At 36.9% G+C, this 14414-nt stretch overlaps 1 protein-coding gene across 7 annotated transcripts in view; it reads right to left on the reverse strand.

The window, feature by feature from the left end:
• Positions 1-14414, reverse strand: part of LIN52 (lin-52 DREAM MuvB core complex component) — a 109402-nt gene that overhangs the window by 92017 nt on the left and 2971 nt on the right. For 3 of the 7 annotated variants that reach the window (XM_043920351.1, XM_043920349.1, XM_043920350.1), the window contains exons 2-5: positions 11432-11506; positions 10653-10690; positions 7215-7281; positions 4311-4394 (exon numbers count right to left, since the gene is read on the reverse strand). In XM_043920351.1, coding sequence (XP_043776286.1) covers positions 4311-4394; positions 7215-7281; positions 10653-10690; positions 11432-11506 — 264 coding nt within the window. The remainder of the gene's footprint in view (positions 1-4310; positions 4395-7214; positions 7282-10652; positions 10691-11431; positions 11507-14414) is intronic. The other 4 variants (XM_043920355.1, XM_043920353.1, XM_043920352.1 and 1 more) reach the window with 2 other exon arrangements.

Here is a 14414-nt window from a genome sequence, read left to right on the forward strand (position 1 = left end):
TAGAAGTAGTTTTTTATAATTCTATGTATTTCACAGGAATTTCACATAAATTAACTGCCCATATAAAGTCTGAGGGCCCCAATCATGAAAAGCCATAAATAACTATATAAAACATTATTGCATTCCAAAACCTGCACACCAGAAGGGTTATCTGAGATATAATCATGTACTAAATCAAGAGGCAGAGTTCATCTTCCAAAAGATACAATCTAGTTGCTATTAGCCCTAGAAGGTTCACATTTTTTCTATACTAACACTTAACAATGCTCCAGGGAAGAGACAAACAATCATGTTTTGAGGACATATTTTTTTTGCATTTTTTTTCTTTCCATCATCTTTATCAGTTACAGATATTTGCATGAAAACAGGATCATGGGTCCTTGGGGATTCATCAGTTCGTATTGCTTATTTTTCATCCATGTCATCCTCTCAATTAATGCAGGAAGGAGGATTGAGATATCGAAACACCAGATTAGGGTGTCAAGTAAACGTCAACCCCTAGAGTAGATGAATAATCTGTAAGGACAAAAAGGATCTTGTTTTTATGCAAATATCCCATACACAATAAAACAAAGAGGTTAGAGCCAAGAAATCTACTACATAGCAATGTGATTCTTACCAATTCTAAATTAAAAAACTATTTTCTGCATGTCAACTAATTATTATGATCAGGGAAAATGACAATCAGTAGCAAAGCACTGCTACAGAAATTGAAAGAAAGCTGTATTTTGAACTAGAAAATAATTTTGAGAAATCTCAGCTGTGCTCATAGAACACATCTGGCAGAAACAAGCATTTCTACTGCAGAATTTTGGTTCCCCGCTTACGGTCACTGAGTTAGGTGACTTCAAACTCCTACCTCCAAAGCCTTAAGTTTTAGAAATAGAAATACTTAATTAATAATAATGATGATCTTAGCTGTGTGGAATAAAAACTGAAACAAACCACACCAAGTTTCTGTTTGTGTGGAAAGACATTAAAATAGATTTACTGATGCTCAGAGAACCAACTCATTATTCTAAAAACTGATAAAGAATCATTTATCCAGTAAGAACAGCATTCAAGGTAATAAATAATGAAGAGTTGGTTAAGATAAAGTTCTTCGCAGAAAAATTCTAGCTAGTAAGAAGGAATGATAGAATTAGTGTAATACCATTTCACAGACTATAATAAAATAGTGAATCTAGGCAGTTTTCAATGGCTGCTAAAACTCTGGTTGTAAGGCTGATGGAGAATTTTATGAGTAATAGATCTGGCAAACAATACCTTTATCAATGAATTAATCTCAACATCACAAAGAGAGACAAGCAGACAGGATGAACCCTTCTGAATGATGTGTACAACACCATTTATGAAATATTCTTGTCAAAATAAAAATAGGGACTTCCCTGGTGGCTCAGTGGATAAGAATCTGTCTGCCAATGCAGGGGACACTGGTTCGATCCCTGGTCCGGGAAGAGTCCACATGTGGTGGAGTAACAGAGCTTGCGTGCCACAACTACTGAAGCCCACACGCCTAGAGTCTGTGCTCCACAACGGGAGAAGCCACTGCAATGAGAAAACCACACACTGCAACCACATCTACCTCCCAGAGGAGACCCAGCACAGCCAAAAATAATAATAAATAAATTTAAAAAAAAAAGAAAAAATAAATAAATAAATAAATAAAAAATAAAAATAAAAATCAATCCTGTATCTGTATGAGCTTCTAAATCTAATTACTGGGGAATAAAAAGGGGTAGATGGCCATATTAAGCACTACCAAAGGAATAAAAGCAACAAAATCCAAAATGGGGAAAATTCCACAGAAAAAGCAACAATAATAAATTGCAAAGGAAAAAAATAGGGAGGTGGAGCTATGCCAGATTAAAAGAAACTTAAGAGACATATCAATCAAATATAGTACCTTACTTAAATTCTGATTCAGACCAACCAACTATATAAAGACAATTATGAGTGAACCAGGGAAATATAAATTCTGACTGGCTATCTGATGATATTAAACAAGTTTGTTAAAATTCTTCAGGCATAATTAATAGAATCACAATTATACTTAAGGAAAAAAAAAAGGGAAAGAAAAGTCCCTGTCTTTTGGACTCACATATGAAGTTATTTAGTAGTGAGACAATATGATGCCTGAGACTTGCTTTAATTATATAGGTTGGCAGAGGTTGAAACAGATCGACCAGATGCTAACTATAAAATCAAGTCATCAGTATATAAGGTCAATTTTCTACTTTCCTCTGGTATATGTTTAAAATTTTTCATAATAAAAAGTAGAGAAAAAAATACTTCATTATCTTTCTCAGCAGGAAAATAGGAAAAGAAAAACTAATCAGAGGGAATATAGTAATTTCATCTACAACTAACTAGAGACAACACTGTTGGTAAATACATTCAGTAATATAGCATCTTCTTGATATAATAAACATAAAATTTTATCTCTTTTGAAAAAACTTTATTTCATAAGAAAAACTGACATAGATAAAGGATTGATAGCTGTGATCATTACAGCATGTATTATCCAAAGCTAGAAACAGAATCAAGTTCTACACTGTATAAGTCTTGCATTTATGAATTTAATAATCATGGGGTTTTCATTATAAACCCTTGATGTCTATGACATACAGGGTAAAGAGTAATTCTGCCAAGACAAGCTTCAATCATGAGAAATAAATGACTAGTACACAGAGGAGTTAGGCAACAATGAGGGCACATCGCAGACCACCTGGCAACCATGTCTCAGAGCAGTCTGTGGCTCTCTGCTCCTTGATCCATGAAGTGATTTTAAAATGTTTTCTTGGGAAACAAATGTCAACTGCTAATGATAGTAATGGAAATAAAGAAAACAAAAACAGGACTAAGGAAGTGCTATTAGTTGAAAATTGGTAGTTTTAAATTAAATTTTAAAGTGAAATGTTGAATTGGTAGTAAAATCAATGATGTGGACAAATCCATTGCATGTTCTATAAACAAGACAAATAATCTGTTAAACTGCTGTTGGGAATTACATTAATCAGTACAAAACAGTTTTGAGGAAAGTTATAAGCTACAGTAATATCTCAAAATTGTGCATTTATCAAGGTCCCAGGAAGTACCTACCCAATGAGAACAAAGTTCTAACACTCTATGTTGAGTATTTCTTTCAATTACAAAGTGAAAATTTTCTACAATTCCTTTGCTGGTTTTATAATAAACAGAGTATGGAAAGAAATATAGTTAAAAATCATTTTAAACTAAAAGACTGGAGAGCAGACAGGAACACAGAATTTTAAAAGCATTACTCATACTGGCAGATTACATTCTTGGTGTGTTACAAAACCCTTCCTTTGGGGAAGCAATCTCCCTGAATGCATTCCACGTGATCTGAGTCAGACTAACGGTTCCAATCTGCATTTGCACCCTGGCCCCAGGCTGGCCCATCTCAGTGCTCTATGCTACTTGGCTAAAGGACTGGTTCCAGGAAAGGTATGTAAGCCAAGATGGAATAGTCAGAGGTCTCCCCAGGACCTTTTCTGGGGAATTTTCAGAAAACATCTTCTAAAAAAAAAAGAAAGAAAGAAAACATCTTCTTTCTTTTGGGATTACAAGATTTAAAGACATATAAACTGGAGTTCCTATTGGTCACCTTCCTGAGTGCAAGGTCAAAGAATAATAATAATGCATGAGTGAAGCACAACTCTGAGATGTAAAACAAAAGCAAGAACAAGAGCACATTCCTAAGACATCACTAAGCGTCATGGATCTGGGGAGGGATGGACTGGAATTTGGGGTTAGCAGATGCAAACTATTACCTTTAGAATGGATAAACAAGGTCCTACTATATAGCACAGGGGACTGTATTGAACATCCTGTGATAAACCATAATGAAAAATATAAAAGAGAATGTATATATGAGTATAACTGAGTCACCCTGCTGTACAACAGAAATTAACACAACATTGTAAATCAACTCTACGTCAATAAAAAGTAAGTCAGAGTCAAGGATCAAAATATGCTCAAAACTATTTCTACTCCTAGAATTTTGATGTATGTGAATAAAGTCCTTTTGCTTAAGCTAGTTTGATTTGACATTCTATCACTTAAAACTCAAGAGTTTCCAATATACTTTCACTGTACAGAGAAAAATAACTTGCAACCTAGTAAACTTGGTAATTATTCCAGCACACTCTATGGTAAAAGGCTTACTTCATAGATCACAGTGGCTTCTTACCTTTAGAACACCTAATAAAGATACTTCCTGAATTATGCCCGAATGCATCATGAAATACACAGGATGGCCCCTGAATAAATGTGATCTGGGTACTCACACTCATCCAGCCCCAACTGATAGGCCAGGTTCTGAAGGCCTCGTACCTTCTCCATCAAGTTAGCTGTGGTGAGGCTCCCCAGTTCTGAAATAGAATCATTCACTTCAATACCATTTCTTTCTTTCTAGTAACAACTCACATGGGTTGCAAACCCTTGCTATAAAAGTTTTCAAACCTAATTACTATCGAGTAAATAGAAAATGGATCCATATCTCTTCTTATCCACTCACTCACCCTAAACAAACAGACATACAAATCAGTGAATTTTTCCACCACTGCAAAATGCCTCATATGAACTTACCCACTTAATGAGAAGAGAGTTAGCATAAATACAATAGCAATTACGTGTTTTATCCTGAGGACCCTTTTATAACATTCACTTTGCCTATCATACAAAATGAATACACTACTAAAATACAGAACCTTGTGATCGGACACAGCATTGAGAAAGCCTACAGACAGATCTTTGACTTGCAATTTGGACACCAGCTCCACCATCATTCATTCATAAGTCCTCACTGGTCCAGCTGGTACTTCCCAGGTGAAAAGAAAGTGAGTGTGAAAGTCATTCAGTCATGTCCGACTCTTTGCAAGCCCATGGGCTATACAGTTCATGGAATTCTCCAGGCGAGAATACTGGAGTGGGTAGCTGTTCCCAACCCAGGTAGATCTTCCCAACCCAGGGATTGAACCCAGGTCTCCCACATTACTGGCGGATTCTTTACTTGCTGAGCCACCAGGGAAGCTCAAGAATATTGGAGTGGGTAGCCTATCCCTTCTCCAGGGGATCTTCCTGACCTACCCAGGAACAGAACTGGGATCTCCTACATTGCAGGCGGATTCTTCACCAGCTGAACTACCAGGGAAGCCCTTCCCAGGTGCAGAGTGGCAAAGAATCTGCCAGCCAATACTGGAGACCCAGGAGACGTATGTTCAACCACTAGGTCAGAAAGATCCCCTGGAGTAGGAAACGGTAACCTGCTCCAATATTCTTGACTGGAAAATTCCATCGACAGAGGAGCCTGGCAGGCTACATACAGTTCATGGGGTCTCAAAGAGTTTTGTACATGACCGAGCACACATACACAATATTTCAATTAACAATAAAATAGCAATAAAACACTAAATAAAATAGCAATAAAAAGTAAATAAGTAAGAATCAAGGATCAAGATATGCTCAAAGCTTTTTCTACTCCTAGAATTTTTATTTTTTTTATAATTTATTTATTTGGCTGGGCTGGCTCTTCCTTGCTGTGTGGGGGCTTTCCCTAGTTGTGGAAAGCAGGGGCCACTTTCTAGTTGCGGTGCGAGGGCTTCTCATTGCAGAGGCTTCTCTTGTTGCACAGCACGAGATCTAGAGTGTTCAGACTTCAGTAGTTGTGGCACATGGGCTCAGTAGTTGGGCTCCCAGGCTTGGTTGCTCTGAGGCATGTGGGATCTTCCCGGATCAGGGATTGAACCCAGATCTCCTGCACTGGCAGGAGGATTCTTTACCACTGAGCCACCCTAGAATTTTTATTTATGTGAATAAAATCCTTTTGCTTAAGCTAGTTTGATTTGAAATTCTATCACTTAAAACTCTTAACAGTTTCCAATATACTTTCACTGTACTGAGAAAAATAACTTATAACCTAGTAAACTCAGTAATTATTCCAGCACACTCTATCATAAAAGGCATACTTTGTTTAGGAAAAAAAGACTAAATATTAATCCAAACGTTTTCTCCAAATCAAATGCCTATAAAACTTGTTAAAGTTTACCAGAAAAGAAGACAGTAAACTTAAAGTAAAAACTTACTTCCCGAGATTTTCATTTAAATAGAACCCAATTACTTTTAGGTTTAAGACATAGGTCAATTTGCATAAAACATAATGCTCTGATCCTTTCCTAAAACTTTGAAGTTTCCGTAGAAAATACATGCTGATGGAATATTACATAAATGTCTATTTGGAACATTAGAGCAATGAACCTGAGATGCCCTTGAGACTTAATTTTCCCCTGGCTGGAGGAGGGGATCTGCTTTTAAGTATTTCACGCAGAACAATGAATTACTTCTGAGATCAAACAGAGGTGTTATTTTCTGCAACTTATCATGCTACAATTATTATCTGTATCTGGCATAAGTAGACTTTCTCGATCTGTTCAGCTGCTTAAATAGCTTAAGAATCCAGCATTTTCTACCTTAACTTCAGTCTATTACTTCACCACCATCATGAATCTTACCACCAGAAGGATGATAAAAAATCAAATAAAGTAGAACAAAATCAAGGAAAATTAATGTTTTTTAATTTAAATTTCTACTTTGTGGTTGAGTTCCAAGTCATTTATCAAATATTCACTACTTACAGTATTCTTTGTTGGAGAAATTGATGAGATAGAAAGAACTAAAAGACAGGTCTTAACCCACTCCAGGGTTGTCAATTAATAGTACTGGCAACAATAGACAGCAGTAAATCCTAAATAAGCCATTTGTGTTATAGTAATAACAGACTAGTCTTAAAAACATCTGAGTTTAAATTTTAACTCTTTCTAATAAAACCTTGGTTTAAGTTAACCTCTGAAACGTAGGTATCATACCTAACTCAAAGAACCTTTATGAGAATTAGAATGAGAAAATTTACATGAGAGCTTTTAATTAACTCTAAGCATCATACAAAATAAAGTTAATATTACAGGAACTTAGCAGCAGCAGCAATCATTACGATTGAGTCTTGAATTGGTAAGATTTCTACACATGAAAAAGTAGAAAAGGGCATTTAGATATGAAAAACATGAGTATGATGGCTAAATAGGCAATTTGAAGCCAAGAATACTTGTAACGGAATAGTGAGAGAAAAACTGTTAAGGTGGTATGTGGAGGAGCAAATGTCAGGTCAAAAGTTAAAGGTCACCAGCACTGCTTACCTTTCAACATGTCGATGTCATCACGTTCTATTTCAGCCATCCATTTGGGTGGAGAGCTAGTAATAGGCTGTCAGAAAATAATACATCCATTCAGACAAATGCAAAGTATGAAGAGACCCTATTCTTCTTTCTTATAAGAAAAAGAGCTTTTCACACAGCTGTCTGACTCTGCAACTCCATGGCCTATAGCCCACCAGGCTCCTCTGTCCGTGGAATTATCCAGGCAACAATACTAGAGTGGGTAGCTATTCTCTTCTCCAGGGGAGATTCCCAACCCAGGGATCAAACCTGGGTCTCCTGCATTGCAGACAGATTCTTTACCACCTGAGCCACCAGGGAAACCCTTGAAAACACTGGCAAATTGTAATTTCAAATACCCAGATTTCTCCAGGTTCAGATACGGCCTGCACAAAGAACCCTTACAAAACAATACTCTTCATCTTTAAAAGCTGGTTTTAAAGAAATGATCTTAGAAAATTAGGTCTGACTACTGTTACTGCTATACATATAACAGATTGGTATAGTCATGACAGAAACTACTGGAAATTCACGACTAGTGAAAGCCTCCAACTAAACTGTTTGAAACAATAATCAGGAAGTAACATTTGCTGGCAGAAGAGAAGAGTTTCAAAGAAGAACCAAGAATGAGAAAATCTTCAATCTGAACAAGAGAATACTGGAATGCTCATCACTTAAAATTTCATTTTATTGTAAATGTTATAGAAAACTTTAGAATTTTAAGTTTCTTTTCATTCCTGATAGTGAACTTACAAAATATGAAAGAGAGCTCATTCTTAGAACAGCTTTGGCATAACAGCTTTCAATCCAGACTACACATGAGAACCAGCTGTGTAACTTTAAAAATATACAAATAACTAGGCCATAACCCAGATGCACTGATTCAGAATATCAGGGTGTGGGAGAGGGTCCAGTGGGAAGAACAGAGCAAGGGCATTACACATCTATTTTTTTTTTTTACATATCTATTTTTTAAAAGCTCCATAGCTGGTATATGAACAATTCTGATGAGATTTCCCTTCAACTTTGAGCCCTTTTCCTTTTCTTAAACTGCAGTATAACTGACACATCCCATTATATTAGTTTTGGGTGTATAGCATAATAATTCAGTATTTGTGTATATTAGGAAATGAATGCCACAAGAAGTCTAGTTGACAGTCATCACCATATATGGCTACAAAAGTTTTTTTCTTGTAATGAGAATTTTTAAGATCTCTTAGCAACTTTCAAACAGGCAATATAGTATTATTAACTACAGTTATATTATTAACTGTAGTTACCATGCTGTATATTATATCTCCAGGACTCATTTATGCCTTTTTTTTAAAAAATTCACTTTTATTTGGTACTATGTGACAAGTAAAACACTTTACATGCATCATGTCATTTATTTTCCAAATCAACCCTATGAAAAAGGTATTATCCTCCTCCGCATTTTACAAATGAAAAAAACAACAGATGTTTAGGAAGATTATAAACCACTTGCCTCAAGTCATAGAGATACTGGAACCATGATTCAAAACCCATGAAGTCAGAGTTCCAAAACCACTACTCTACCTTCCCTTGAAGGTTTTAGGTCAAATTCACCACTTTTACCCCTAGTCGGGAATCAGAATATTCCAGGGGATTAACCTGAGGCCCTGGGATGGCCCTGAACCCCTAGAAACAAAACTCAATACGTATGTGCAAACGTCCAGGGAAAAGGTATAGATATTTCTTCAGATTTTCAAACCATGCTCATAACAAAAGTTTTAAAAAACAACCTATTTATGTTTACAACTCAAAGTAGTTAGTTGCAACAAATATAATTTACTAAACTAAAAATTCAGTATGAATGAGAATTCATGAAAACTAAATCAAATACTTTCTATTTAATCTACTAGACAAAGGCTGATCTAATACTAGCTACTGTGTATAGTTTATTAGTTCTTGGCACTATGCAAAGCATTTTACATGCATTATGCCATTTTCTACTAAGTCTATGAAGTAGTATTACATGAGAAAACTAAGGCTCAAAAATGTTAGGAAACTTGCTCAGATAACAGATAGTGAAGTAACAGATTCAGGATTCAAATCCAAGTGTGTCTGCCTTCAAAACCCTATGCTATCCTTCACTCATGCTCAGGCCGTCCTGGATATTAAAGTCGTACACTCCAGCTTTCATACAACCCTACCTTTTGGAAAAATAAAAGAAGTTACAAAAAGGTCCCTTTGAACAAATATGCTCATGGAACCTGAAAGCCACAGGCCTTAATACTTAACTCAGTATCTTTAACCCTAACTAGGTTACCCTTTAACCTAATGAATAGAGAATGTTAAGGTATGTAAGGTACATACTAAGGTATGTAAGGTACTAATATGGTAAGGTACTAAGACAGTTAATTACAAATCCCTAATCTGTTAATAGAAACAGCATGAGCTTTGGAATCAGACAGATCCCTGCTCAAATCCTAGCCTATCACTCACTAGGACTTGGGCAAGTAACTTAACTTCTAAGCTTCTCTGCTAGTCAGTGCTTCTAACTTTGGGCACAAAAGCTTCTAAGTATGTATAATAAGTATGGATGCTAGTAAGTAGACTTATGGGTTCAAAGCCTGGTTTTGCCATTTACAGCCTATAATCTTGGGTAAACTACTTAACATCTTTGTGGCTATCTGTCTGTAAAATATGGATAATAATAGTACCTATACATCATATGGGTTTGTTTCGTGTTGTTTTTTTCCCTGGCCATATCACACAGCTTGCAGGATCTTAGTTTCCCAACCAGGGATTGAACCTAGGGCCAGGACCGTGAAAGCACTGAGTCCTAACGACTGGACTGCAAGGGAAATCCCCCTCATGTGGTTTTGCAAAGATTAAATAATGTATGTAAAGTGTTTAGAACAGTGCCTGGCATATGGTATGTATCATGTACATGCTAGCTAACATCATAATCATCTTATCTTCCTGGTAGTGGGAATACATAAGAGAACATATCTAGAGCATCCAGTACAATGCCTGCTGCCCTAGTAATTGGAAAAGTGGCTCTAATGAATGTCTTTCTTCAGTTTCTGATGAGCCACTGAGAAACTTAGAACTCCTTCAGGGAGGTATAAGTTAAAGTCATAATGCATCACATAAGCAAAAGAGAAACACTTCAAAATCATAGTTTGGGCCAAAAGAATATTGGCATTACATTAAATATTTCAATTGCTTTACCTTAAAATCTTTTAAGCTGAAAGAAGAGGCTAATAGCCAAAGGTCAAAATATCAAAATAGAGCATTAACATCATTAACATGATGATGATATAAACAGACTTCCAGGGTTGCAGTTACAAAATACTATGAAGGCAATAACATTATTCTTGAAAATAAAGAAATTTGAGATTTTATCCAGAACCAAAAAGTTGGAAAAACTTCATTATGTGAGATATTACTTACACTTTTGAAGGAAGCTGCAAATTCAGCAACACCTGGTACTAAAAAGAAAAAACAGAACATTAGTCATTCAATATTGGCTAATATGTAAGGAAATGGGCACTCCCATATACAGTCATCCTCTTTTATGTGCACAAAGATATACACTGTTAAATTGTTTGTAATATCAAAACTTGGATATTATTAGGTTTCCAAATAGGGTATGAGTTAAATAAGCTATAGTAGATCTAGACAATAAAATTTAAAAATGAAGTAAATCTACACCTATCAACATGGAAAGATCCACTGATAAATTACTAGGCAGAATAAGTTAAACTGTAGATCATTAATCATACAACCCCATAACAAAACAAAGCAAACTCTATATACTTTAAAATATTTATTTGCTTACTTGTATAAGCATTAAAAAAAATACAAAATTTCTGTACTGAACTACAACAGCAGTTAACTTTATCAGCACTTAAAGGAGGCAAGGAAAAAAAAATTTTAAAAAAAAAAGGAGGCAAGGAATTACTTGATACATCTCATATTGTCTGAGTTATTACAGATATAGCTTTTAAAAATAATTTTTTTAAAGGTTCTCTATCATTTTCTGAGTCACACTGTGCTCTGAAAGAACTGAACTACTAAACAGTTATTCTTACTACCAGACCACAGAATTCAGTCTCTTCCTCTGAAATAAAATTTTAATCATTACAGTTAAATGATAACTCTTCAAAAATGTTCCTCAAAGTAGCACTGGTTTTCCCACCAATTTTGATATAAAGAAACCAAAAACTTACACTGTTCTGGCCAAAGGTCTGGTGAAGCCCGGTCAAGTTTTTCAAAACTTAGCAAAGATGCTTCTAGATCTGCCCCTAGAACAAAACACCCAGACAAACCAAGAAGGAACAAAACACATTATTTTACATTTTATGACATATCAATCCCAAAGAACATAAACTGGAACACTCACTCACCTGGAAGTCTAGAGATTTGAGTTCTATGACTACTGATGCTACTAAGCCATGATGTTACATAAATAAACGATTTCCTTACTCTCCCCGTCTTTAAAAAGGGAAATGACATTTTAGTAGGGTGTTGGGAAAAGTGAATGTTCACAACCCACCTGTATCTTTACTCACGTATGTGTGTGAGTGTCTGTGTGTGTATTAGTCGTTCAGTTGTGTCTGACTCTCTGACACTACGGACTGTAGCCCCCCCAGGCTTCTCTGTCCAAGGAATTCTCCAGGCAAGAATACTGGAGTGGGTTGCCATTCCCTTCTCCAGGGAATCTTCCAGACCCAGGGCTTAAACCCGGGTCTCCTACATTGCAGGAGGATTCTTTACTACATGAACCACCAGGGAAGCCCATCTTTACTCATACTCAGACTTTCCTTCCAGTCACTGAAGTCCCTGCTTTCAGAAAAGACAAACTCCTCTGCTCAGGCTCTGGATTCCACCTTCTCTTGCTTTGTCAAAGACACCATCATGAATGATCTATTGCACAACCAGTTTCTACCCTCTCTACTGGCTCATACTCAACAAGTCAGTCTGCTCTGGAATTTACCTTCTTTGAAGAAACTCTTGACCCCATGACTTCCACACTCCTTCACGGCAAAAGTTTTTTAGCTGTCCATCCTGTTGTCTCCTCTTCCTCACCTCACAGTCTTTCTTTAGCCTACCACAAACAGGCTTCTACCCCTACATGCATGGAAACAGCTGTCATGGAGTTCACTGATGACCTATAGTTGCTAAATCCAGTGGTCACTTCTCTGTTCTCTCTTATGTGACCTCTTTGCAGCATCCACTCACTGACCACTCTCCTTCAAACACTCCAGCTTCTACAAAACCACTATGCTGGTTCTTCTCCTTCCTCACCAATTCCTTCAGTCTCCCCTTCTACTCAGGGCCCACTCTAGGCTGGCTTCACTCTCTACTGAAAGTCTCCCAAGGAAATCTCATCTAGCCCCATACCCTTTACCACCATTTATATGCCAAGGACTCCATATTTCTATTTCCAGCCCCAATATTTTCCTGGAACTTCAGAGTTATATATCTAAGTGGCTATGTGACATCTCTATTAACATGTGTGAAAAACCATAATTCCCATCTTCTCCATCTCAGTAAACAAAGCCACCATCAACTCCAGTTCTCAATCCAAAAATCCAGGGATCATCCTTCATGCCTCCCTTTCTTTCATTCTTCCATTACCAATCTATTAGTAAATCCAGTAGTTTCTTTCTAAAACACACTTTGAAATTTCATTAATTAACCAAGGAACAATCACTTCTCTCCTGGACCACTTCAAGAGGCTCTTACTGGTCTCCCTGCTCCCATTCTTACCTCTCCCCATCCCTACTATCAAATCTACTCTCCAGAAAGTTAAATGTCAATCAGTTCAAGCCACTCTCCAACTTAAAAGACTTCTTCCCAGCTAAATTCATGAATGCATACCTATTGTGACCTACAAAATCCTATAGGATCCAGCCCCTGCCTAATTTTTTGACACCATTTCTTCTCCACTCTTGCCCTGGGAACACAGAAGGTATTTAATATTAACAGCAACAGTTAACATTTGTTGAGTACATACTTTGTGCTCAGTGTACTAATTAGTTGCATAAATTAGCTAATTTAATGATATAAACAGTGGTTCTTAACATGTTCTGGGTAAGCCAAATTTTTGAAAATCTGAAAAAAAAAAGCTATGAACTCACTCCCGAGAAAATGTACATATTTATAAAATCTTTCAACATGTCCTTTTCCCTAAACAAAATTTCCTCCCAATAGTCTAAGGAACTCCCAAGTTCACAGCAGGACTACCTACAATAGCCAAGACATGGGAACAACCTAAGTGTCCACTGATGGATGAAGAAAGTTTGAAAATACACACACACACACAAATGGAATATTATTCAGCCATATATAAATGAGGAAATCCTGTCACTTGTGACAACCTATATGGACTTTGAAGGCATTATGATAAATGAAATAAAAACAAATATAATATGACTTCACTTATGAGTACAATCTAAAACAAGCAAACACAAACTCACAGAAAAAGAGATCACATTCATGGTTATTACAAGTGGGGGGTAAGAAGAGGGGTAATTAGAGGAAAGTGGTCAAAAGGTACAAACTTTAGGTTACAGGGTAAATAAGTATTAGGGGTATAATGATGAATTAAAAAGCAGAGACATTACTTTGCCAACAAAGGTCTGTCTGGTCAAGACTATGGTTTTTCCAGTGGTCATGTATGGATGTGAGAGTTGGACTGTGCAAAAAGCTGAGCGCCGAAAAATTGATGCTTTTGAACTGTGGTGTTGGAGAAGACTCTTGAGAGTCCCTTGGACTGCAAGGAGACCCAGCCAGTCCATCCTACAGGAGATCAGTCCTAGGTGTTCACTGGAAGGACTGATGCTGAAGCCGAAACTCCAGTACTTTGGCCACCTCATGCGAAGAGTTGACTCATTGGAAAAGACCCTGATGCTGGGAGGGATTGGGGGCAGGAGGAAAACGGGACGACAGAGGATGAGATGGCTGGATGGCATCACCGACTCGATGGGCATGAGTTTGAGTAAACTCCAGGAGTTGGTGATGGACAGGGAGGCCTGGCGTGCTGCGATTCATGGGGTCGCAAAGAGTCGGACACGACTGAGCGACTGAACTGAACTGAACTGAACTGATAGCTAACACTGCTGTATGACAGACAGGAAAGTTAAAAGAGTAAATCCTAAATGTTTTCATTGAAAGGAGAAAAATTTTTGCCTTTATTCTTCTTTCCTT

This window comes from Cervus elaphus, chromosome 12 (genome assembly GCF_910594005.1).
Source record: "Cervus elaphus chromosome 12, mCerEla1.1, whole genome shotgun sequence".
Classification (NCBI taxonomy): Eukaryota; Metazoa; Chordata; class Mammalia; order Artiodactyla; family Cervidae; genus Cervus; species Cervus elaphus.